The sequence below is a fragment of the Lipophrys pholis genome, assembly GCF_963383615.2.
Source record: "Lipophrys pholis genome assembly, chromosome: 20".
NCBI lineage: Eukaryota > Metazoa > Chordata > Actinopteri > Blenniiformes > Blenniidae > Lipophrys > Lipophrys pholis.
Window position 1 is genome coordinate 13,687,521 of NC_137648.1, and position 22,508 is coordinate 13,710,028.

Here is a 22,508-nt window from a genome sequence, read left to right on the forward strand (position 1 = left end):
TCAGTTCCACTCCCGTTGGCGCGACGTCGTAAAACTAACCCCTCGATTTCTTTCTCGTCTCCAGGTTATGCTGCCCAAAAGCTGCCTGAGTCCCAGTGAGAAAGAAAAGGGCTAAAGCTACGTCAGTCCAAACCAGTTCCCCAGCGCCTCCACAGCAGCGACTCCACTGCAGAGCCATGAGCAACCCCAGCGCACCCAGCCAGGTCACGGACGCCGTGGCATCGGTTATTCACGGCGTAAGTCCACACATAATAAAGGCCTCAGTCCTCGGTGTCGGGTCAGGCTTCCGCATCGTCAACCGCATGATCAAACACATGAGACGGAGTCGGTGCTCCTGGTGTTAAATCTTATTAATGTTCCATGTAATGAGAATGATCCGCTTGTCACTTCCTTAGTACACCGCGGGTTTCGAAACATTGAAGAGATTATAACCAATGGTGAACTGTATATTGTGTACCCATCCTTTGCCCCACGACCCCAGTTTGAACAAACCTTGATGTGATTTGCGTGGTTAATTTGTGGAAATGTAAATGCTGCCCTCCGGACCTTGGTGCACGCCAAACAATATCGCGCATTCTACTTAAGAAAATAAGGTTTACATATCGTAGTAATGCAACTCTGGTGCTTTTCAATCAGGGTCTGTTTTTATTCCGGACCAAGCGAACCAATGACACCGCAGTATTATCCTATCCTGATGTGCAAAACGAAGGAAATTCTGATGAGCGTGCAGCTTCTTGTTCCAGCATTGGAAGGTTAAGGTGTCAGTTCCTGATCAGTGATGCGGAACAAGTCGCTGTAACCTCAGTGAGATGTTTGAAAATGACGTCCTTCCAAAGTAAGAGGAAGCTGCTCACTGCGTACATATCCACAGGGTTTGTGAGTAAATCAAAGACACGGCAGAGTCAGAAATACAGATATATGTCATAATTGTATGAAGACTGCTGTCACTTGGTGTGCTGCCATGTTGTTGGTGATGAGGCTTCATGTTTGAAGCTGCAGCTCAACACTTGTTTCACTTCACATTCCCTCTGTGCAGGATTTGTGCTGCATCAGCTTCCTCTCGCCTCTCTGGCACTGCGGTGTATATTTTGGACGGCGCAGGTCGTTCCATTGCTGTGGGCGTTCAGATGCAGTTATGACCAGTTGCCTTTAAACATGCAGCAGTAGAAATGTTCAGAATAACTCAGAAGACTTGCGAATCTGCACAGGGAGCTGCTTATTAGACTCCTGGAGAATGTCAACAGTTCCACAAATGAAAGGGTTTCCTTCCTTTTTCTGTATGTTGGACAGCTGCCACTGCTCGAAACAATAAATTCATATGGTCACATAATGAAAAAAAACAATTGCAAAGCAATACTGGCAAATCGTCATTATCCCAAGAAAGCAGTACTCTTAAGGTGGTCCAGCACAAAGTATTACAGGCCTAAGGAAACAATCCACTCCTGAATCGTCTCATTTTGTTAGATTTTGAGATGGGCAGTGACTTCTAGGGATTAATATTTTCAATTAAATGCCCGGGAATTACAAGGATTGTGTCTTTTATTAACCGATTTACCCATCTATCCCAGCAGCACTCTTGCTGCGTCAGTTGAGTTAAACCCCCGAGGGGCAACTCATATTGCTAAAAGCCCACTGCTTACTTAGGTGGAAATCAGAATGTTTAGCGCAACGGAAGTAAATAAAAACAGATGCTTTCACTCCCTGAGAACCTGTAGAGGCTATTCATGGCAGATGTCCGACGAGGTTTTCTTGTTATGAAATTCCTGACGAATGGCTCTTAATCTCATAGTCTTCATCCACGAAAACTGCTCCTCACAGCGACACAGATCTAGGAAATGCCTGCTTTCCCTTACTTAGCATTTTTCTAGTCAGCAGCTTCCTCTGAAAGGTTTCACAACACTGCTACAGTGCTGACAAGCGCTTCAATTACCTGCCTGAAACCGAAGTGGGGCACTTCCTTTTCACATGTAAATAACTTTAGTGTTGTTTACATGCTCTGAATTAGCTGGCAGGGGTTTAAGTTCCAGGTATTCGAAGACGCAGGAATCCATGACGCCTAAAAATGTCCAGGCCGAGCCATCAATTACAACGTTGGCTTGATTTAAAAAGTAAAAACTTTTCCCACTTTGATGTTTAGAATTTTCTTTCTCTTGCGATATCAACAAGTCGTTGGCAAGACGGCTCGCTTCTGTAAAACTGAATCAGAATCCGTCTGGGCTATAATAAGCAGGTAGTCTGGCCATCAAGAAGCTCACTAAAGATAAAACTGTTTGTGCTTCACCAGAGCCTCTGCAGTTATTGGCCGTCTTCTTGGCTCCAACTCGACCAAGTTAATTATTATCTTTTTAACAATGTGTGCATGTGTGGTCAGCGAGAGCTCACATAATTCTGTTTGGATTTTAAGGGCTAACATTGTGAAACTAACGTTTGACTAATGCCTTCTTCCTGCCCCGGAGAGCTGCCTCTGGTCATGTGACGGGGGCTAACCGAAATGGGAAACGGCTTGTCTTCCATGAAAGCGGCCGGCGCGTCAAGCTTTTAACGTTTTGGCACTGGAAAAACAAAGATAGCCATCTCGTTAAATTTTATGCTGCTAAAACACACGTGCGAGTGGTTTTATGGACTATCTGTTTTCACTTATGGTGAGTTTGTTGAACATCGAAAGTCAAGGTAGCATGTGAGTCCAAAACATGATTTCTTCTTGTTTAACGTGTCTGATATTTACTTTGATCTCAAACATTTGATTTCTTTGTTTCGATACGTGGCCTCACTTTTGGTTCTCAATGTATATTTAACTTCAACACGATCTCTGAAGCTGGTTAATGTTCAGTCTAGCTCCTGTACCTCTCAGATGCACTTTTTCTCTTTCAGCAGCTCAATGATTTTTTTTCTCCTCTCAAACGTTGACGATCTCGGGTAATTATTACTTCCTAATGTTGGCTTAATGCAGCATGAGTCACACACGGTCACCCTTCTGGTATTGACAGGTGAGTTATGGAAGGTTTCTTTAGAGGAGACCTGCATATTACGTAAAGTGATAAACCTCTTCACAATCTTAAGAAACATCGCAGATTAGAGCGTTGAAGAGACACAACTTGCCACTCATGGTGTGAAACTGACAAAAGAGTTTTGCTTTCTTTCTTCTCCCCGCCACACAGAAATCTGAGAGGTTATGGTCTATTGCAAAATAAAATGCATTAATAACTAATCAAACTAACTTTTTTTTCTCCCCACCAATAGGACTTACTATTGTTATGTTTTGAAATTTAGCTTCTTTTTTTTTTTTTACTACTTTTTAATTGCCCCTTTACAAAGCCTCTTGTCTGGAATAGGCTTTAGCTGCTTGAACCAACCTGTCAAAAAGTGTTTCTTTTAACTGTCTAAAACCAGAAAGCTTCCCTTTTCATGGTGCTCTACCAAATGACTGTCTGCAAGTCGAGCTTGTAATTTGACTCCAGGCTCCTTGGGCTTTGTCTGCTTGCTGCTGCTGCTGTCTGGAACAGATGCCACGATGAAGTCATCTCACACGGCGCTGGTTCAAACTGACGGAAGCGTCTGCTCTTAAAACACGTCTTTGGTTAACATCATTATTTTGCTTTTTATTCACGTTTAATATAAAATTTCAGTTTCCTGTAAAAAAAAAAAACAACCCCAAAGTATTTCTGGTTGGCGAGCAGCCACTTCGCTCAGCACAGAAACTGAAACAATAAGCTTACAACTTCTTACCCACCTCTGCTTGATAAAATCCTCATACCACCAAGTCTACTGTTACAACTAATACAACACAAGGGATTCTTCTAAAAACTACAGATTGTTGCTTTCCAAAAGTTTCGTTGCAAAATATTTGTTATTGCTCAATAAGTAAAAAAAAAAAAAAACCAACAACTTTGTGGTAGGTTGCATCTCTTGCAGTGTCTGTTGAAGGTCAAGTAACCTCTTACTTGGTGGTGGTGGGGGGGGGTGTTCTTGGTGCTACAGTTTTAAGATCTGCTGCCTTGGAGCACACTTTGCTCTCAAACTATGTTGTCATCATGTGTCAAGTCTTTGCTGCGGCTGTGACCTTTGAAATTGCTCTCGGTGACTGAGACAGTCAGTAAGACAGTTTGTGATAGTAAACGATTACACATCTAAGGATCAGCAGTGCGTAGTCCACACCCACTCCTATCACTTTTTCTTAATCTTTCTTACCTCATTCTTCCTGTGAATCTACCCGCTACCACAGAAATCCCCCACCTTTCACCACGCACTGAATTTATTAGTTTGACACCTTCAGCTTAAGAACACGACACTATCTATCCCCTACAGCCAGTTTATTATAGAATAATCAAATTAAAGACTAGAAAAAAAATACTTTTTTTGGCCTTATCAAAGTTATTTGGGCACAGTTCAACAGTTGAAACCTTGACAGTTTAATTAAAGTTGCATTGAGAAGCTTTTGAAAACCTGTGCTTGCATAATACAGGATTCAAAGTTGGCCGAGGTAAAAACTGGGTTACAACTTCAGCGCGTTCATGGAATACTGAGAAACCCTGAGCATAGTGTACGCTGGGATTTCCTTGCAGAGTCATGGAAATCCGCAGCCTATCCCCCTCTTTTCCCTGCAAGTGCTGACCGTGTGGGATTTGAGACTACCTCACGACACAGATAATCTCCTGCAGCCTCCACACGCACACTCACGCACACACACACACACACACACGTACACTGTTGAATGTCCGCCTCACTATACAGGCACAGCTCATGCACGCTACTTTTTAAAACTTGACCCTGTTACTTTAAAGATTGCCCTCGTTTCTTGCCAGATAGAAAACAGGGATGAGGTTTTCAGTTGGTTTGCAAGAACATCGCACGTTACTGTTCTACTACTGCTACCAGTCTGTTAGTTCAACTTAACTCGGCTGGTATTTTTATTGCAAATTAAAGCTGTTCGTGATGCTTGAAGGACAGACGAGCTGAAAATAAACCGATGAAACAACAATATCGTAATGTTTCTGAATAGTATTTCCGTGGAACAAAAAAAAAAAAAAAAGACGGCAATAAGACAGACATAACAATACAAAATGTAATCCTGATAATACGTTCTGAGGGATACAAGTAAATGAGAAGGCTGGCTGGTTGACTACTGGCTGGCACTTTTTTAGTGAGAATGGTTCGAGTCTGTGGAGTTTGCATGTTCTCCCTGCGCATGCGAGGGGTTTTCTCTTGGTGCTCCCGTTTCCCCCCCCCACAGTCCAAGAACATCACCTCACGGTTAACTTGTGTCTGTAAATTTGTATGTTTGGATTGTGGTTGTGAGTGCAACCTGCCATCACCCACATTGAGCTGGGATCAGATGATGGCAGAAACTGGCAATTAAGTCAAAGTTAAAATCTTTAAGTCAAAAATATTCACGTTCCCCAAATTCTTTTCACTGTTTTGATCTTTTGGATAAGAGCTTTAGATTAGCTTCTATTGCAGCTGATGCTCTATCGTGGACATAAATAAACATTTTTATTGCTATTTTGAAAGATTACTGGTCATGAAATAAGCACCTTTTTAAGTCATACCGAATAAAATGAGACGTTGGAGTAACTCGATTTATGCTTGACATTCTTTTTTTCTTTTTTTTTTTTCAAAAATGAAGATGATGAACTCTTGTACAAAGACTTCCAAACACTGCTCTGTCATTTGAGTTTCTCCAGTTTAGCAATTTCTGAGTTTTTCTCATGAATCAAAAACAAAAAATGTAGCTCAAATATGTATTCAGGTCACCTGAGGTTTTTGCCAACACTGGTTTTATTTCAGTCTGTTACTTAATACGTCCTTTGTCAGTATTCGCCTTCAAATGGACGTCTTTAGAAAAGAATCAGACGTTTAGTCTCACGTTGCCTTTCAAGGCACATTGACCCGAAGCACCCTGGTCAATATTTATGCTTCGTGTCGCGGAGTTAAAATATGGAGATTAATGGCGGTTTGGGGCTTTTGTCCTTGCCTGTTCAAACAGTTTCTCCTTTCAGGCTGCGTTTGTTCTCAGAGCTCGAATGAGAGCGTTGTTTATTCTGTCCTGGCACAAAGGACAGATTAGTGGAGGTGGCAGGTTTGGCTGATTACGGCATCAAGAGGCTTTGATAAAGCACTGAGTAGAGGGATACCTCTTAACAGACGGCTGTGATCATTTAAAACGGAGCTCTTGATAAAGCTCACGTTCACCACGAGCAGAGTTGAGTTTTCTTTATTGTCACGTCAGCTTTTTTTTTTTTTTTTTTTTAACCAGGCTCTTCTCTGTGGCTTGTTTTCGTACACGGCGCTGGTTGTGGAAAATTCTCTCACCTCTTTGAGAATCCCTCGCACATCTCTCCCACCTCTCGGGATTCACTGTGAAACCATGATATGAATGAGGGCTCTGTAAAAATAAACTCCCAGATCATGTATCGGCGCTGAGGGACTTTCTGTCATCCGCACAGGATGCACTGTCCTCTACATTCTTGGATGGGACATTCAATTGATTTTGAAGTTTATGAGGTGGTGCGGTGCATGATGAAGTCTGTCTGCAATTTAAAGTGTTTTCACACTTTATGAATGGAAATTGACCAGTTACTTTGAGCATTTATTGTTGGGAGTTGATCGGTTTTCTTATGCAAGGGCACAACCACAGACTCCTTTGCTGCTATTTCAGGAACGATTACTATTGATCCCAAGGGCTGAACTGCCTTTCGATTTGTTCCGGAGGTCTCGGAGTTTGCTCACGCCTCTTTTAAGCCTCTTGTCAGCAAAAAATGGCCGTATGAGGAATTGAACCTTGGGTCAATATTGAATGTGTGCCTAAACGGCCTCATGTCTCAGCTGGTCCACAGTTCATTGCGGGGCTTTCGGTTTCTGTCACCTCTGTGTGGCATGCTGAAAACAGGTCACAGGGACACACTGGGCAGTTTTATGGCTCATGGGAATCAGCTTTTCACACTTTCGTGCACATGCCTGCATTTATGGCCATCTGCTGAGCTGAGCCTAATGTGTAACAAGCTCATCTGAGCGCCACACAGGCACCGTGTTTTTGAGCGACTCGCAAACAAGCTGTGAGTGTGGAGTTTGCATGTTTTCCCCGTGCATGCGGGTAATCTCCATCTTCCCCCAACGGCCCGGGCTCGTCAGGTTCACTGGTGGTGACTTTCAAATAGTGGCGTGTGTTTACATGGTGATTGTGTCGCTGTGTTTGACTTGAGATAAAATGGCGACCTGTCCAGGGTCTGCCCTCTCTTTCAGCTTGTGATGGGAAAAAGCCGGTTCAACTCGGTCAAAATGGTTTAGATTAGGTAGATGGAGAAGCTACGTAAACTTTATATTCGTGTCATAAGACAAAAAGTTTTTGAAGCATCATTTATACATATTCTTTCATGACATGAAAGACAATAAAGCGAGGTTGAGGTGGAGCTCGTATTGAGAACTCTTTTAGATTCACTACAATATTTCCTTCTATGATGTATTTGTAGAAATGGACTCGTGAGAATGTATTTGTTTGCTTTCATAGCTGTCTACAGACCACAGTCTGGAAATGTTGAAAACAAAAATACGGAGCAACAGGTATAGAGGAGACATCCCTTATCCCCACATGCGTCCTGTTGCTCCCTGCAGTTCAAACCTGAGGATTTAATCTGTGACTGACATGTCAAGCGTCCTGAGAAACATTTATCGGAGCATCAGATGACTTCTGGCCCCCCGACTTTTGCCACAGGGAGGGTTCACTGCAGGACCTGTGCAGTAGCCTTTGCAACATTTCTACTTTCCTGCCCTATTAGCCGGAGCCGACCCTCCTGCTGTGTCACTCCATCCCAATCCTTATCACAACATCTCGCAGGCGGAGCAGCACACAGCAGGCCACAGCTTCCCGCGGCATGAAAACAGATCTTTTCTCACACATGTGATCCCCGTCGCACCACAGCGTGCAAAACGTGTAACTGATCAAAGCACATGGCTATTGTTTCCAATTTGAAACTTACGATGAAGGGTGAATGTGAGAGAGGGCTCCTCATATGATGTCCAGACTGTGAGGTAGTCATGGATTACTACACCCTCTAGTGCTGGATTAAGTGAAACACGTCAACCAGACAATCGTAGTTTTGAATTTGTATTGTTAATCTCACTTATAGCTCAGTTTTTGGTGCTATTTTTGTTCATTGTTGTATGAGGGAACTTGCCCGACAGGATCACTGTAGTCTTATTTAATCTAGTCATTTATTTATGCCACAAAAGAAAATGGGAAACGCATTATTGCTGGAAAATGTAAAAACGGACTTTGTTTGATCATGGTCTCTCAGAGAACATCTCACTGTTTTTGCCATTGGTCCTCTGAAATATAAAATATCGCAAACGTTTCTGGAGCAATTGTCTGGACAATCAACAGAATTGATAATAATACATTTCATGTAAATTTCATCGCACACAGAAACTATTCACTGAAGTTTTAAGTGTCTTTAAGGGCCTTCTTTTAGGTTTTATCAAATGGGACTATTTAAAAACATTGACCTTTGCGGTACATGAAACTTGAAAGTAACAAAACATCTTCATTTATCACTTTACTTCTCATCTGAGCTGAGTCTTATAGGCACCATGAGGATACATACATGTTCATTTATTGCAGTTTTTACAGTATATAATTCATAGCTTCCTTTTGTATTTATTTGCACTAGTATTTGTTTTATGTTATTTGAATTTATCGATCTCCCCTTCTGGCATTTGTTGCTGTAGCCTGATGCTCCTGCTCCTCCGTCGCTACACGGTGCTCCACGCCCAGAGGAGGAAGATGATGGGGACCTGAACAAAGCCTTGGGTGTCCAGCGCTTCCAGCAGATCCTCAGCCCCGCTGCTGCGGTACCCGACGAGCAGCACCACATCTACCATGAGGAGGACATCGAGTGTAAGCACCCGGAAGCATCGCGGCCACCGCGGGTATTTCAGGTGCTGATTCAACGGCAGCATTGATTCATGTTTTCCATCTTCGCCGGCAGACCACCGTCACTCCTCTCACCACATCCACCGGCCTCTGTCCAAGCTGCCCTCCGAAGGACGCAGGAAGAAGAGCAGCAAGAAAAAGAAGAAGGACAAAGATCACAAGAGCGCCCCTGCTCCCTGCAGCGGGCCCATAGAGGAGGGCGAAGATGAGGAGGAAGAGGAGGACGAGGTGACCGAAGCCAATTCCGCTCCTTCTGAGTCGGAGAGAGTGAAAGATGTGGAGGTAAATATTTGATTTTTACATTTGACTTTACACTTCATTCTATATCTGTGATTAACAAAAGCTGTGGTTAAATTAGGCCTTTGTCATGTGTGTCCATAATGTTTCATGTGATTAGGATGGACGTGAAGGGCCAGCCTGCTCACTGTTGTGGCATTACCATATTTTCCTCTATGAATATTTCAGTAGAGTCTTAATCATTCATCAGTGGGTTTCACGTTTGGCTGATGTTATGATCCCAAAGAAAAGAAAAGCAGAGTGTACCTGAGCAGAAGCAACTGAAATAGACACAGATACCAAACTTATGGTAAATTATTAATTTAAAGTCAACTTTTGTATTTCAGATATGCACTGACGTGTGTCTGTAACCCATTAATACCTGCGGACACCCCGCAGTTTTTCTCACATTCATTTCATCAAGTGAAGAAACATAAATATCACAAGTACACCTATATCTTCATGAAGCATGGCTAAAAAGTGCAGTTTCTGAAATTTTCAGAAAGTATCCAACGAAAAGAAAGTTTTACAACCTGGTGACCTTTTTTCTTCTACTTAACAACTCATCTTCTAGAACACTCCTGCGCATAAATAACCATAACAACCACAGCAAACATTTCCAGTAATATTCACTGATAGTGCTTGTATAAATGAAGCCATGCACACTTCCCACTATGGTTTCCTCATCATATTACTTTCTAACACAGGTGTATCCGGATTTCTTGTATTCATGTGCTTGTGACTCTTTGGGTTTTGTTTTTCCTCAGAATTTTCATTTTTCTGTGTTTTAGACTAAGTACATACAGTCCTCTCACTCTGTATCCCCTCTACAGTTCTTTGTTTCAGATGAAGACCATGTTAGTAAACATGGTAAAGAAAGCCCACGCTCAGCCCGAGAGCTGCATATCGTTCCACACTCTGCTTCGGGGGCTGACACCGAGGATTCGAGTTCCACAGAGTGAGTGCGGTTCACTTATTGGCTTGTGGGATGGTTGTTTTTTTTTTTCTCCATGCATAATCATGTTTTACCTGCTGTGATGATTGCATAAAGCATGTTTTTGCCATGAATCTGAGATGTTCTCACAGTGGTTTTGTTTGGGCTGGACTGCTCGGGTCAGTACCTGATTGGACAGTGAGGTACACGCAGTACGTTACCATGTCTCAGGCATCCAGTGGGCCTGCTGGGCCCGATCTGCCGGACCAGAGTAATCCTCTCCTCAGAGACCCGTATATCACCTGTCGCTATAGACGACACAACACACCTCGGCAGCCTCTGGCTCCACCTATGACATTTACATTTTCCACTTGATGAACTTTTCTTCTGAGCTGGGATGAAGCTGCGTAGCTTGTTTCCAGTGGAGCGGCGTGCAAGAGAATCACATTTCTTTGTACGAGGCGTCTTTTTAAGAGAGGAAGGTAGTTGAGTCAAGTTGGAGTGAAAAGATAAACAGTTTTGAAGTATTGCGGAGAACTGACGGTAAGTTATTTTGTTTTTGGCAATATTTGTCATGTCTTAGAGTAATAGAGGTGGCGGAGGACTTTAATATATGATTCGTGTCTAAATAAAGTGCTGATATGTTACTTCTGTGACAAGTAAAGGAGAAAACATTTGGAGAAATGCTGAAGTTAACCATGAAACGAAAACAGGAGAAGATCAATGTTTATGGTTATTGCAGTGAGTTGCATATACTTCCTTGCTTGGATTTTTTCCGTTGGAAAATGTTTAGTAAACTCTCAAACGACATGTTTTACCCCCTTTTTTTTTCCTTCCAAGCCACACTTGAATCTTGTTTCTCTGGCTCTCTCCAGTAAACCGGCCTCGCCCGACCCTCTCCAGGCAGCGGCCTCGCCTGAACACCCGCCCCTCTCCCGGGTCTCCAGCCGCAGCTACGACCTGCAGGAGCGCCGACGCACCGGCAACATGACGGGCGCCGAGCAGGCCAAGTACCAGCGCATCCCCACCGATGAGAGCGAAGCCCAGACGCTGGCCTCCGCCGACCTGGACGGCATCAAGAGTGAGTAGAGACGAGCTGGGAGGACGCATCGAAAAATATCGACCAACGAATCCTTCTAATCATAGCTTTATTGCTCCAGTACAGTATCCTCTTCACTTTCAATAATAATACACAGCATCTTTAGCAACAAGATATTTTGAATAAATCTTTTAGTTTGCTATTCAGAAAAGTCAAATCGGTATAGATTTTGAACGGGTTTACAAGACAATATGTTGAAAGAAAAATGTTTTTGCCTGTCGTGTCTCCAGCATGTTAATTTTTCTTCTTGTATCACTTTGAGCTTCCTCTTTACTTTTTAAATTACTTTGAGGTGATTTCGTGTGAATGGACAGCAACTGTAATCGTCTTGGCGTCGCGGAGCCTCAGATTCCTCCACAAACTCAGTGGCCAGTGGTCGGGGGGCCTTGTAGCGTACCAGCCTTGCTGCAGCGAGCCCCCCACCCGTTCTGTGACGTCCCTGGACCCCACAACCCAGCGTGGGCCAAAGTGATTTACGTCAGGGAGCTGACCCCTCAGCTGAGAGCGGCAGCTTATCAGACAGCGTGGCAGACAGGCCTGCGTTATTAAATTAGCCGTTCCCGCTGTCAGCTGAGGCCCCTGGACTCCGGCCCGAGCCAACATGGTGGCTAATTGTTAAACCTGCACGTCAGTTTCCAGCCTTTAATCATCAGAAGAGTGAGACTGGAGGAATTAAGTAGACTTGAAGGCTGAATACAGAAGCTGAGGATGAACGTGTGGGCTTGTTATTTCCCAGATACGCCGTCATTAAAAGTCTTAAGGGTAAAAGCCCCACGATCAGACACATCACCAATTACTCTCAACTGTCGTCTTTTATTTTCTTCCCGACACCATAAATCGTCCTGGGAAAGTGTCTCTATATCTGGCTGCCACTCAACAATAGGAATTATTAGATCACTCTGCCTCCCCTTTTGTTGAACCTGAGGGAAACAACACCTCCACTCGCTGATGCTTTCTGATGGTTTCGGCCCCGGCGGGGTCAGGTGCCGGTCAAGAGATCGCAAGTTTTCCCAATTTGTCAAAAAGAAAAGTCGTGCGCTTGGTTTTAGGCGGTGAGCCGGGGGATGGGGGGGGTACACGCAGGCATGTTAACCACAAACCCTCCTCTTCCTTTCAAAAAGCCAGTCGGGCTTCTGACCACCCCCAGGTCTGCCTCAGACTGCTGTCAGACGTCATGGAGCACGCCGCCAGCGGCCGCTCTCAATATAAACTGACGGTTGTGGTCATGAGGTGGGAGCGGATGAGGGTGTCGGTCACAGGAACTGCCGTGTTTTCAGATAAGAGGCCGGAACCTTGATGAAGAACTTCAGAAGCGTCACAATTTGTTACATAACATTTGCCAGCTCTGGGGATGGTAAGGCACTTGTAGAGCAATCGTCTTGCTTTTGCGTTTTTTGTCTGTGAGATTGGAGGTCGTTTGGTTTGTGGAGCAGTTGGAAGTTGTAGCCGGCCAACAGGTTTGCTGATCTTTGATCTACAGCATCCGAACAGTTTTCCACTCGCTGTGTTGAATCTCTGCCATCAGGTATCTTTCTCCACATCCTTTTCAGTGCCTGGTGTTCTGCCAGCTTCAGTAACTCTACTCTGCTGTGGGACCGTACAAACAAAACTAAAAGCATCGAGGCCTGTGACAGGCTGGGATTTGAACTCGGTGTGAAAGGTCAAAGTCGCTTTACTGCGAAAGTACAACTCAAAACTGTGGAAATACATGTTTTACGAAGGAGATTCATTTTTGTATTTTTTGCCTGCAAATCCTCTTCACTGAAGACACGTTGTGACTTCTCCCATGTTTTCTACTTTCCCTCCCCAGGTCACCGGTTTGAGGATGTCCCCGGCATGCGCAGGCACCTGGTTAGGAAGAGCACCAAGGGACAGGTGGTTCACACTGGAAAGGACCACAAGGAGCCCACCACTCGCACTCGGAAGCAGGACCGGACCCCACACGAGGTGAGGCATGCTGCTGCAGACTCCCATCACCTTGTGTGAAGCCGGGGGAAGATGGCACCGCTGTAGTTTGATGGCGGTTGTCTTTATGTCGGCTTCACCGTTTCATGGGCTTAAAAAGGTAGGAAAGTAATAGAATTAGTAATATGAATTGGAATGAGCACTAAAATTATTAGTACAAACAAGAATTCATTTGAATTTTCACTACTAATTAATCGGTTAAACTTTACGCAAGTTATTATGTTAAAGTGCAGCCTATAAGGTAATTATTGCTTTAGAATACAACAATGAAAAAGATAGGAATTCTGATGCACGTGATACTTTCTTTTAGATCCTTATTCAAACAATGAATATAGTTGAAATGATAATAAATAGAAATCTTTTTTATCTGTCTTGATTTCATTGAAATGTGTTTTTTATTGGTGGGAATTGAAAGGTATAATTTCATTATGCCATTTTCACTGTAACTACTTCTTTGCAATGGAGTTTCTACATGCCACCACCGGACCCCATATGACTTTCAATTCATTGTTATGTTTCATGTCTGAATGCTCTAAAAAGTACATTTTCAAATTCCGAAGGAATTACTGAAAATTAATTGCTTACCTTTGATGAACACGGAAAACATTGAATACATTATTTGAACGTAATGTTTCAATAAGTAAAGGAACCTGTTAAGAAAAATGTATTAAAGCAGATTCATCCATTTTAGGAATATCTACATAGTGAAATATAAAAGCTTTTTGGAAACCACAGGGTCCAAAATGTTTAATGTAACTTGATAAATCAGTTATTTATAGTGTTAGAAAATTACATCTTCTGCTTTTATTTACAGTCCCAAGCAATTTATTTATAAATGTTTTCTGTTCAGTTCTCTCCAGTCCACCCATATCTTTTGGCAAATTCAAGATAATTCCCCCTTATTTCCACTTCAATTCCGCCCTGCCCCGTCTCTATTGTGGCTGGGCCAGGGAGGAAAGGAGACGATTAAAAATGAATGAATGACTTCTTTCCTTTCACACACGGATAGGAAAAAAGAGGGGAGGCGAGGTAACCCAACTCTGGGAGATTCAGAGAGAGGGGGAGCTTTGTTTTATTAGCACACATACACATTCTGATACGCAGCGCCGAGTCCCCGGCAGTCCCGGTAAACAACAGGTCCCAGTCAGATGTGTGTGTGTGAGTGTGTGGATGTGGATGTGGATGTGGGCGAGTCACCTGTGGGTATGTGTGAGGGTTCCCATCCTTTGTGCCACTGTCACTGGTCCCTGAGTCCTCTCCTGCACCGTCTCGCTCCTGCAGCCGTTACCGGTGGTTCTGTACCGCTCCGCCTCGCGGCCGGACGGTTTCCTGCTGGATATGGACTCGGGTCGGTTAGCTCCGTACCAGAAGGTGAGGCTGGGTGACCAGCCGGAGTCAGGTTTGACCTGTGTGAGCGTGTTTTTCACGGGCATGCGGCCGCCGTGCGGCAGCACGACACTGTAGATGGCGGGGGCGTTTACCCGCTTGTTTTGTTTCGTCTTAGTAGGCGACTTGGACCTTGACTGACCAGCATGGTGTTTAATTAATCTCCTTGTAACAGATACTGAATGAAGAGGTTGTAAGTGGCTGGTTTCAAAAACGTCAGTTGATGTTTCTCTTCTAAAACGTCCACAAGTATTTGATGAATTAATCTTTCTCACATTGTTGACAGATACATGAACATTTTGTTTATATATGTATTGTTATGTAAACTTACTTTATAACAGTATTTCTTTTTTCTATATTGTTATTTGTGCCAACAACTCCATTATAGTATGTTTTGAACAAGAATAATTGTTATTCAATGCTTATGAAAGAAAAACACAAATTGAGGGTTAAAAGTACAGTATCTTCTTTAATCTAAAATTTTATGAATAAATTACTAAAGTTAGTAAGCTATGTACTCAATAATAAATAATAACAGAGGCTAGAGTTTTTCATAATTACCACACTAACTCATCAACACTTTCCTAAAGTTCCACAAGATACTGAGGATGAAAGTTCCCTTTTAATGATTATGTGTAGATTGAGTTGTGATATCGCGCTTGCTATTCTGGTAAACATGAAGTTTGTTTACACGCAGGTAAGTCAGCACTTCACTAAGTCACTAAATCGAGTTTGGTTGGATCGCAGTGTTTTACTCATCCAAATTGTTTGGCGCGTGCTGAGTGTGCATGCGGATTACCGAAGAGCCTTCAGTCTCACCTCCACCTGCTTGCGGGCTTGTCTCCAGGTGTTTGTGGAGCTGAATGAGCTGACCATGGACAAGAACCAGGAGATGCAGTGGAAGGAGACGGCTCGCTGGATCAAGTTTGAGGAGGACGTGGAGGAGGAGACGGACCGTTGGGGCAAACCTCACGTGGCGTCGTTGTCGTTCCGCAGCCTGCTGGAGCTCCGAAAGACCATCTCTCACGGTAAAGGGGACAAAGAATGTCTGTGCACGTGGAGCTTTTGTGCTCAAAAAGACTGAACTCATTGTGTGTGTGTCTGTGTGTGTGTGTGTGTGTGTGTGTGTGTAGGTGCGGTGCTGCTGGACCTGGATCAGAAAACCCTCCCAGGCATCGCCCACCAGGTGGTGGAGAAGATGATCATCTCCGACCAGATCAAAGCTGAAGACCGAGCCAATGTCCTGAGGGCCCTGCTGCTGAAACACAGGTGACGGGACCATCCATCCATCCATCCATCCATCCATCCACTGTAAACATAATGCTGAATTGTCATTTCAGGAGTTTGTATAGCAAACAAATCACATGGATTTTACTGATCAGTAAATATTTTCATGTATAACACTAGAGGGCCTCCTAATGCCTTTGACAGTCGTTTTACTACTGATCACTACAAGAGAGACCAGATTACGGTATGTTACTATAACTATATGTACAATGGTGCGTCAATAACTGATTTAGGTTTGGTTTTTTTTTTTGGTTTTTTTTAATAAATGCCTGAAATTTGCATTGTTACCTCTCCTGAAAGGGACAGTGCTCATCAATCAGCAGGGAAAAGTACATTTGCCAGACGTAGTTCAAAGCAATAATTTTTTATCTATTGCTCCTAGCCTTTTTTGGAAACAGGCCAGGAGAAAAATACCTATGTTAATTCAATACATATCACACATACATAATTAAACAACAGAAAATATGTATATCTCAACACCATGAATAAATCACAGCAGCACAGTTAAATCAATACAAACCAACCGAGTTTAAAAAAAATGCCTGTGAACCAGCTTTTATTAATGTTCGCACTCCGACATTTCTGACGTCTGCCAAAGGTTGACCTGGACTCAGGGAGAGAAAAAAAAATTCGGGCCCCCTTTCAAAATTTTACAGAATCCTTCACAGCCACATATCGATCTGTGGTGAAAATTTCAACAAAATCCGTGCAGTAGTTTTGACGTAATCTTGATAACAGTCATACTGACAGACAGACAAATACATTCCGTTGATTTTATTACTTCCTTGGCAGACGGAGTAAAGCTCCACCTTATCTAAATGTGAAATTGCAGTAATGTGTGAGTCACAGGAAATGAGTACCTCAACATCAGTGATAATAACACAGTATTACATGATAAGTTACATCCACGTGTGCACAGGAAGGTTTAAAGAAAGAAAGCAAAGTTGAACGCCAGTGAATCAAATTAGATGCATAATTATATTTTCATTTGACCTGTTTGCAATCTGCAAAATATTTAATGGAGAACTTCATGTTGTGAAAGAAAACAATACAAACATTGTCCATGAGGATTTTTTGGTTTGAGTTATTAAATGTCTCATCACAGTTAAGTTGGACTCAGACTCTCGACAGTCAGATTTGATTTTATAGGCAGAAGCTGTTAAAGTCTTTTTCCCCATCACTTCCTGCTGTTAGATGGCTTCATGCTTGGTCGCTGCCTCTCTTTCTCCTGCTCACGCTCTCTCTGCCTCACCCTACCTCCCCTAGTCACCCGAGCGACGAGAAGGAGCACACTAACCACTTCCCCAGGAACATCTCCGCCGCCAGTCTGGGTAGCCTGATCGCGCACAATCACAACGCCAACCACACCCATCAGACCGAGCCCTCGGTGACCGACCCGCTCATGGGCACCGTCCTCTCCACGGGGGACGCAGACACCCGCATCGACATGGAGAAGAACGACGTCCAGGTAAGTCGGCGTCCAAAGTCTCTCCGAACACGGTCTGACTCTTCATTTCACTCACGCACGTCGTTTGGTGCTTCCAGCAGAAAGAGCCGACCCTCGGGCTCGGCATGCACCGCTCCAAATCCAAACACGAGCTCAAGCTGCTGGAGAAGATTCCTGAGAACGCTGAAGCCACTGTGGTTCTTGTTGGTGAGCAACTTGTGAAGCATCGAATCCACACGCATCTACCATTAACACACAACCACCTGCTTATCTGATTTTGCATTCTTCTTCTTCTTCCTCCTCTTCCTCCAGGTTGTGTGGATTTCCTGGAGCAGCCCACCATGGCGTTTGTGCGTCTCCAGGAGGCGGTGGAGCTGGAGTCCGTCCTGGAAGTCCCTGTACCAGTCAGGTTCCTCTTTGTTTTGCTCGGACCACCAACTACAAGCATGGACTACCACCAGATAGGACGCTCCATCTCCACCCTCATGTCGGACAAGGTGAGAGCCACCAACAGCTTTTTGTCTTAATTGTCCTTTTGTTTGAATTATCAGATTAACATGAGACGCATATATAGACTAAACAGTGCAGGAAATTCCAAGTTTGGAAGGTGGATGAGGTAGATGGATGGACCCACTGTTTTGTTAGGTTAGTAAAGTGTTGCAGCAGAAGTGTGTGTTTTAAGCCAAACCAATTCTTAAATCCAACCAGACAGAAATTTAAAACAACAGCAATAATAGGACATTTACCTGACAGCAATATATTTTGCCATCTTCAGAATTTTCTGTTGTTTTCTCATAAAGACCTTTACAGTATTACTTTGTTTTGCCTTTATATCAATATATCAGCCAGTTTATGACCAAAATACAGAGGAAAGGGACATAAATCTAATTGTTTCTGCTGAACAGGTGAGCAAATAAAAATCTACAATTACATAATATTGTATGTATGTAGTCGAGTTCCCAGCATCCATCAGTGGTGATTCCTCGGCTGAATGCGCTTTTATCTGAAATTTACATCCAGCAATTCCACGAGGCAGCCTACCTGGCAGACGACCGACAGGACCTGCTGAACGCCATCAACAGCTTCCTGGACTGCAGCATCGTGCTGCCGCCCTCGGAGATGGCGGGCGACGAGCTGCTGCGCTCCGTCTCCCGCTTCCAGAGGGAGATGCTGCGTAAGAGAGAGGAGCAAGGGGTCAAACTGCTGGCCAAAGAGCCGAAGAGCTTTGAAGAAAAAGGTAAACATTTTCCTCCTCAACCCGGGAGATTACTTTAATGTTAAGTTCCTGCGGTGGCTGAGCGGCTCCGTCCCCTTCGTCCCCACCAGAGGCCCTCCCACCTCTGAAGAAGTCGGACGACCCACTGGCGCGAACCGGACGCCCCTTCGGTGGACTGATACGGGACGTGCAGCGCCGATACCCCAAGTACATCAGCGATTTCAAGGACGCCCTGAACAGCCAGTGCATGGCGGCCGTTATCTTCATCTACTTTGCCGCGCTCTCGCCCGCCATAACGTTTGGAGGTCTGCTGGGTGAGTGTGTGTGCCGGAGGCGCCGCGTGCTCACGCTTCTCGTCTCAAGTGTCTGATCGCACCAGCGACGGGTAACAGTTGTTCACCGCGGTGTTAATCGGCCGTGTCTGTAGGCGAGAAGACGGAAGGTCTGATCGGTGTTTCGGAGCTGATCGTGTCCACGGCGGTGCAGGGCGTCATCTTCTGCCTGCTCGGCGCTCAGCCGCTGCTGGTTGTGGGCTTCTCTGGACCCCTGCTGGTTTTTGAAGAAGCCTTTTATAGTGTAAGTGAATTAATACTCGGTGCACTCTTTCTGAAACAGCATTATGGCTTATATTTTTTAAACCTGGATCCGAGACTGTGTCGTGTGTCGAGTTCATTTTCAAAACGTGACTCATGATCACATCTTTAGATAGGGGCTTTATTGCGGCAGCGGAATCGTCTAAAAAGCTTGAAGTGAACCTTTGAGACTCATCCGTCCTCACAGTTCTGCAAAGCGAACGAAATGGAGTACCTGACGGGGCGCGTCTGGATCGGGTTTTGGCTCATCGTCATCGTGATTCTGACGGTGGCATTTGAAGGCAGCTTCCTGGTGCGCTTCGTCTCCCGCTTCACCCAGGAGATCTTCTCCTTCCTCATCTCCCTCATCTTCATCTGCGAGACCCTCACCAAGCTTGTCAAGGTACGCCCGCGACCCGAACTACCCACTCCCAAAGTTTTTGTAGGAGTGCTGCGGATTAGTGAGAGCGACTCTAACCTGAAGCGACTAATCTTTGGACCGCGTTCAAAACCCCGGCTTGAAGTGAGTGTGTTTTTCTAAGAAGAGAAAGTGAAATCTTCAGTGATTGATTTTCCCTGAAAGCTGAGTGGATTTAAACTTGAACTCCGACTTGATGATGATTTGGAAAGATTTGCAATTTGTACTTCTTTTTTTTTTTTTTTTTTGATTGGCTCCTTGCTAATCTCTGCACAGTGTGGTTCTGATAATCGTGTTTGCAGTTTGGATGTGCCACTGTCGTATGAAAACTTGTGTGTGTGTGTGTGTGTCTGTGCGCAGATCTTCAAGGAGCACCCGCTGAAACGCTGCCACCTCACCAACGGGACCGAAGAAAACGTCACGCTCGCGCCGAGCAACGTCACCACGCCTGTGATGGAGACGGTCACGGGGGAGCCCAACACTGCGCTGCTGTCTCTGGTGCTCATGGCGGGAACCTTCTTCATCGCTTTCTACCTGCGGAAGTTCAAGAACAGCGCGTTCTTCCCTGGAAGGGTGAGCAGCTAAAACCTCCCTGAAACCCCAGCTTTCTATATCATAGGTTTTGTTGTAAAAACGTTATATTGTCTCTTTTTCTTACTCGGTAAGATTAGTCAATAAACTTTAAATCAATGCTGCTTGTGCCAGACGCCGACGCTCTTCCTATTGGTGTATCAACTTGCCGCCTTCATTTCAGTTCCGCAGGATTATTGGGGATTTCGGGGTTCCCATTGCCATCCTCATCATGGTTCTGGTGGATTATGGCGTCGAAGACACTTACACACAGGTGGGCATTTCTCCATTTTAGTTTTTCCTTCTTCTTTTCTGTCAACATTCAAACTTCCGACTGAGTCTTTTCCTCGTCCCCCGTCCAGAAACTGAGCGTCCCCCGGGGACTCTCTGTGACCAGTCCTGACAAACGTGGCTGGATCATCAACCCTCTGGGTTCAGACGGCGAGTTCCCCATCTGGATGATGTTCGCCTGCTGTCTGCCCGCTCTGCTGGTTTTCATCCTCATCTTCATGGAAACGCAGATCACCACGTAAGTTACGTTGGCTGCGGATGTCTGGAGAGCAGAAATTATTCTCAGGAAGTAACATCATCAAAATGGACTCCTGCCTCAGCTCCTGAACAAATCCTGTGTGTTTGGACTCCCCGCAGCCTGATAGTCAGCAAGAAAGAGCGCATGTTGGTGAAAGGCTCCGGTTTCCACCTGGACCTGCTGCTCATCGTGGTTCTTGGCGGCACCTCGGCTCTCTTCGGCCTGCCGTGGATGGCCGCCGCCACCGTGCGCTCGGTGACCCACGTCAACGCCCTCACTGTCATGAGCAAGGCCGTCGCCCCCGGAGACAAGCCTCGCATCCAGGAGGTGAAGGAGCAGAGGGTCACCGGGCTGCTGGTGGCCATCATGGTTGGTGAGTGTCGGACGCTGAGCCGTCGTCTCGTCATTAAATCGCCGCCTCTTTCACGATTCCAACTCTCGACTGATCGGTGTTTCGTTTGACCTTTCAACCCTCTGCCCCTCTCCTCGTACAGGCCTCTCCATCGTGATCGCTGACCTGCTGCGCCAGATCCCCCTCGCTGTGCTCTTCGGTATCTTCCTCTACATGGGTGTGATGTCTCTGAACGGCATCCAGCTGACGGAGCGGATGATGTTGCTCCTCATGCCTCCAAAGTATCACCCCGACCACACCTACGTACGCAAGGTGAGAGGAGAGCGACAAACCTTCCCACAATCCATCAATACAGAGAATAATAGGAAATGATAGGTGCAATGAAGAGGCATTAGTGGGTTCACACATCAACTCTCGTGGAGATTTTTTGATCCTCGTGACAATCCTGAGCGGTGTGGGACTCTCTCTCCGTCTCCCGCAGGTCCGAACGCTGCGCATGCACCTCTTCACCTGCATCCAGGTGGTGTGTTTGGCCGCCCTGTGGGCCGTCATGTCCACGCAGGCGTCCCTGGCCTTCCCCTTCGTCCTCATCCTCACCATCCCCGTCAAGATGTTCCTGCTGAGACGCATCTTCAACGCCAGAGAGATCGCATGCGTAAGTCCACCACCGGGGGGCGCTGTGTGGCTCTGAAGCAGATTTCAGGCTCTTCCCATTCTGTTGGAATTTCTTGGTTCTAGATTGGACGTCTCAAAGTTTTGATAATAACTTAACCTTTTGGGAAACGTTAACCCATCCTATGCATATTCAATGTTAATGAGACAAACCAGGAGGACTGGAGAACAACCTGGCCAGGTCAGCAGTGAAACACTGGTATTCACACAGTCACTAATTAACCTCAAAGATTTTGGTTGTTTGGACCCAAGATCATCAAACCCCGAAGTTTGTGTTTATCTGACTTATTTTCACTGCAATGAGCTCGCTTTGGAAATAAATTTCTCCAACTTATGCCTCTAATTTGTTGGTATATAAAAGACATTTTGGTGACTAATCTAAATATTAGAAAATGAAGAATCCACATGTTATTATGTTCTTGTGTTCATTAGCATCTCTTTCTCTTTCTTTCTCTCCTCCAGCTTGACGCAGACGATGCAGAGCCGAAGTTTGACGAGCGCGAGTGTCACGATGAATACTCGGAGATGCACATGCCCGTGTAAACCGCCGCCGCCGCCGCCGGGCGTCTCTTGGCGTCAGCCGCAGCCAGTCTGTGAGCTCTGGTCAACGTTTTCACTGCGTCAGTAGCTTTTCTGCCAGTTTTCAGCAAGACTTGGCTCAAAGAGAAAACGGTGGCGATCAGGCCGTCGTTGGCGTTTCATACCTTTTTTTTTTTCTTTTTTTTTCTTTTTTAATTTAAACATGTATTTCAGGGGACAAGAGACTCCTTATCAAGCGACGTGATCTCGAGCTCTAAATGTAATGAGATAACAAGTAGATAGATTTGCGACTGATCTAATTTTAGCCCTGAAACGTTGC

General features: G+C 44.9%; 1 protein-coding gene across 1 annotated transcript; it reads left to right on the forward strand.

Annotated features, from left to right (window-relative positions):
- The first annotated feature begins 116 nt into the window (after positions 1-116).
- slc4a2b (solute carrier family 4 member 2b) lies at positions 117-22,272 on the forward strand. The gene is made up of 22 exons (XM_080489425.1): positions 117-236; positions 8,722-8,890; positions 8,982-9,208; positions 10,036-10,160; positions 11,012-11,217; positions 13,046-13,182; positions 15,434-15,614; positions 15,720-15,855; positions 17,140-17,341; positions 17,419-17,527; positions 17,633-17,817; positions 18,341-18,557; positions 18,647-18,850; positions 18,964-19,112; positions 19,317-19,511; positions 19,887-20,099; positions 20,281-20,370; positions 20,459-20,625; positions 20,745-20,998; positions 21,120-21,289; positions 21,459-21,632; positions 22,112-22,272. Exons 1-22 carry the CDS (start codon positions 177-179, stop codon positions 22,190-22,192), a joined length of 3,651 nt encoding a protein of 1,216 aa, XP_080345551.1. The 5' UTR covers positions 117-176; the 3' UTR covers positions 22,193-22,272.
- Positions 22,273-22,508: the final 236 nt, after the last annotated feature.

Excerpts from the sequence above, each read along its gene's own strand:
- slc4a2b (XM_080489425.1), top strand. The coding sequence starts at position 177 with ATGAGCAACCCCAGCGCACCCAGCCAGGTCACGGACGCCGTGGCATCG. Across the intron at positions 10,161-11,011 it reads GAGGATTCGAGTTCCACAGA|TAAACCGGCCTCGCCCGACC; the intron begins GTGAGTGCGGTT and ends GGCTCTCTCCAG. Across the intron at positions 13,183-15,433 it reads AGGACCGGACCCCACACGAG|GTGTTTGTGGAGCTGAATGA; the intron begins GTGAGGCATGCT and ends GCTTGTCTCCAG.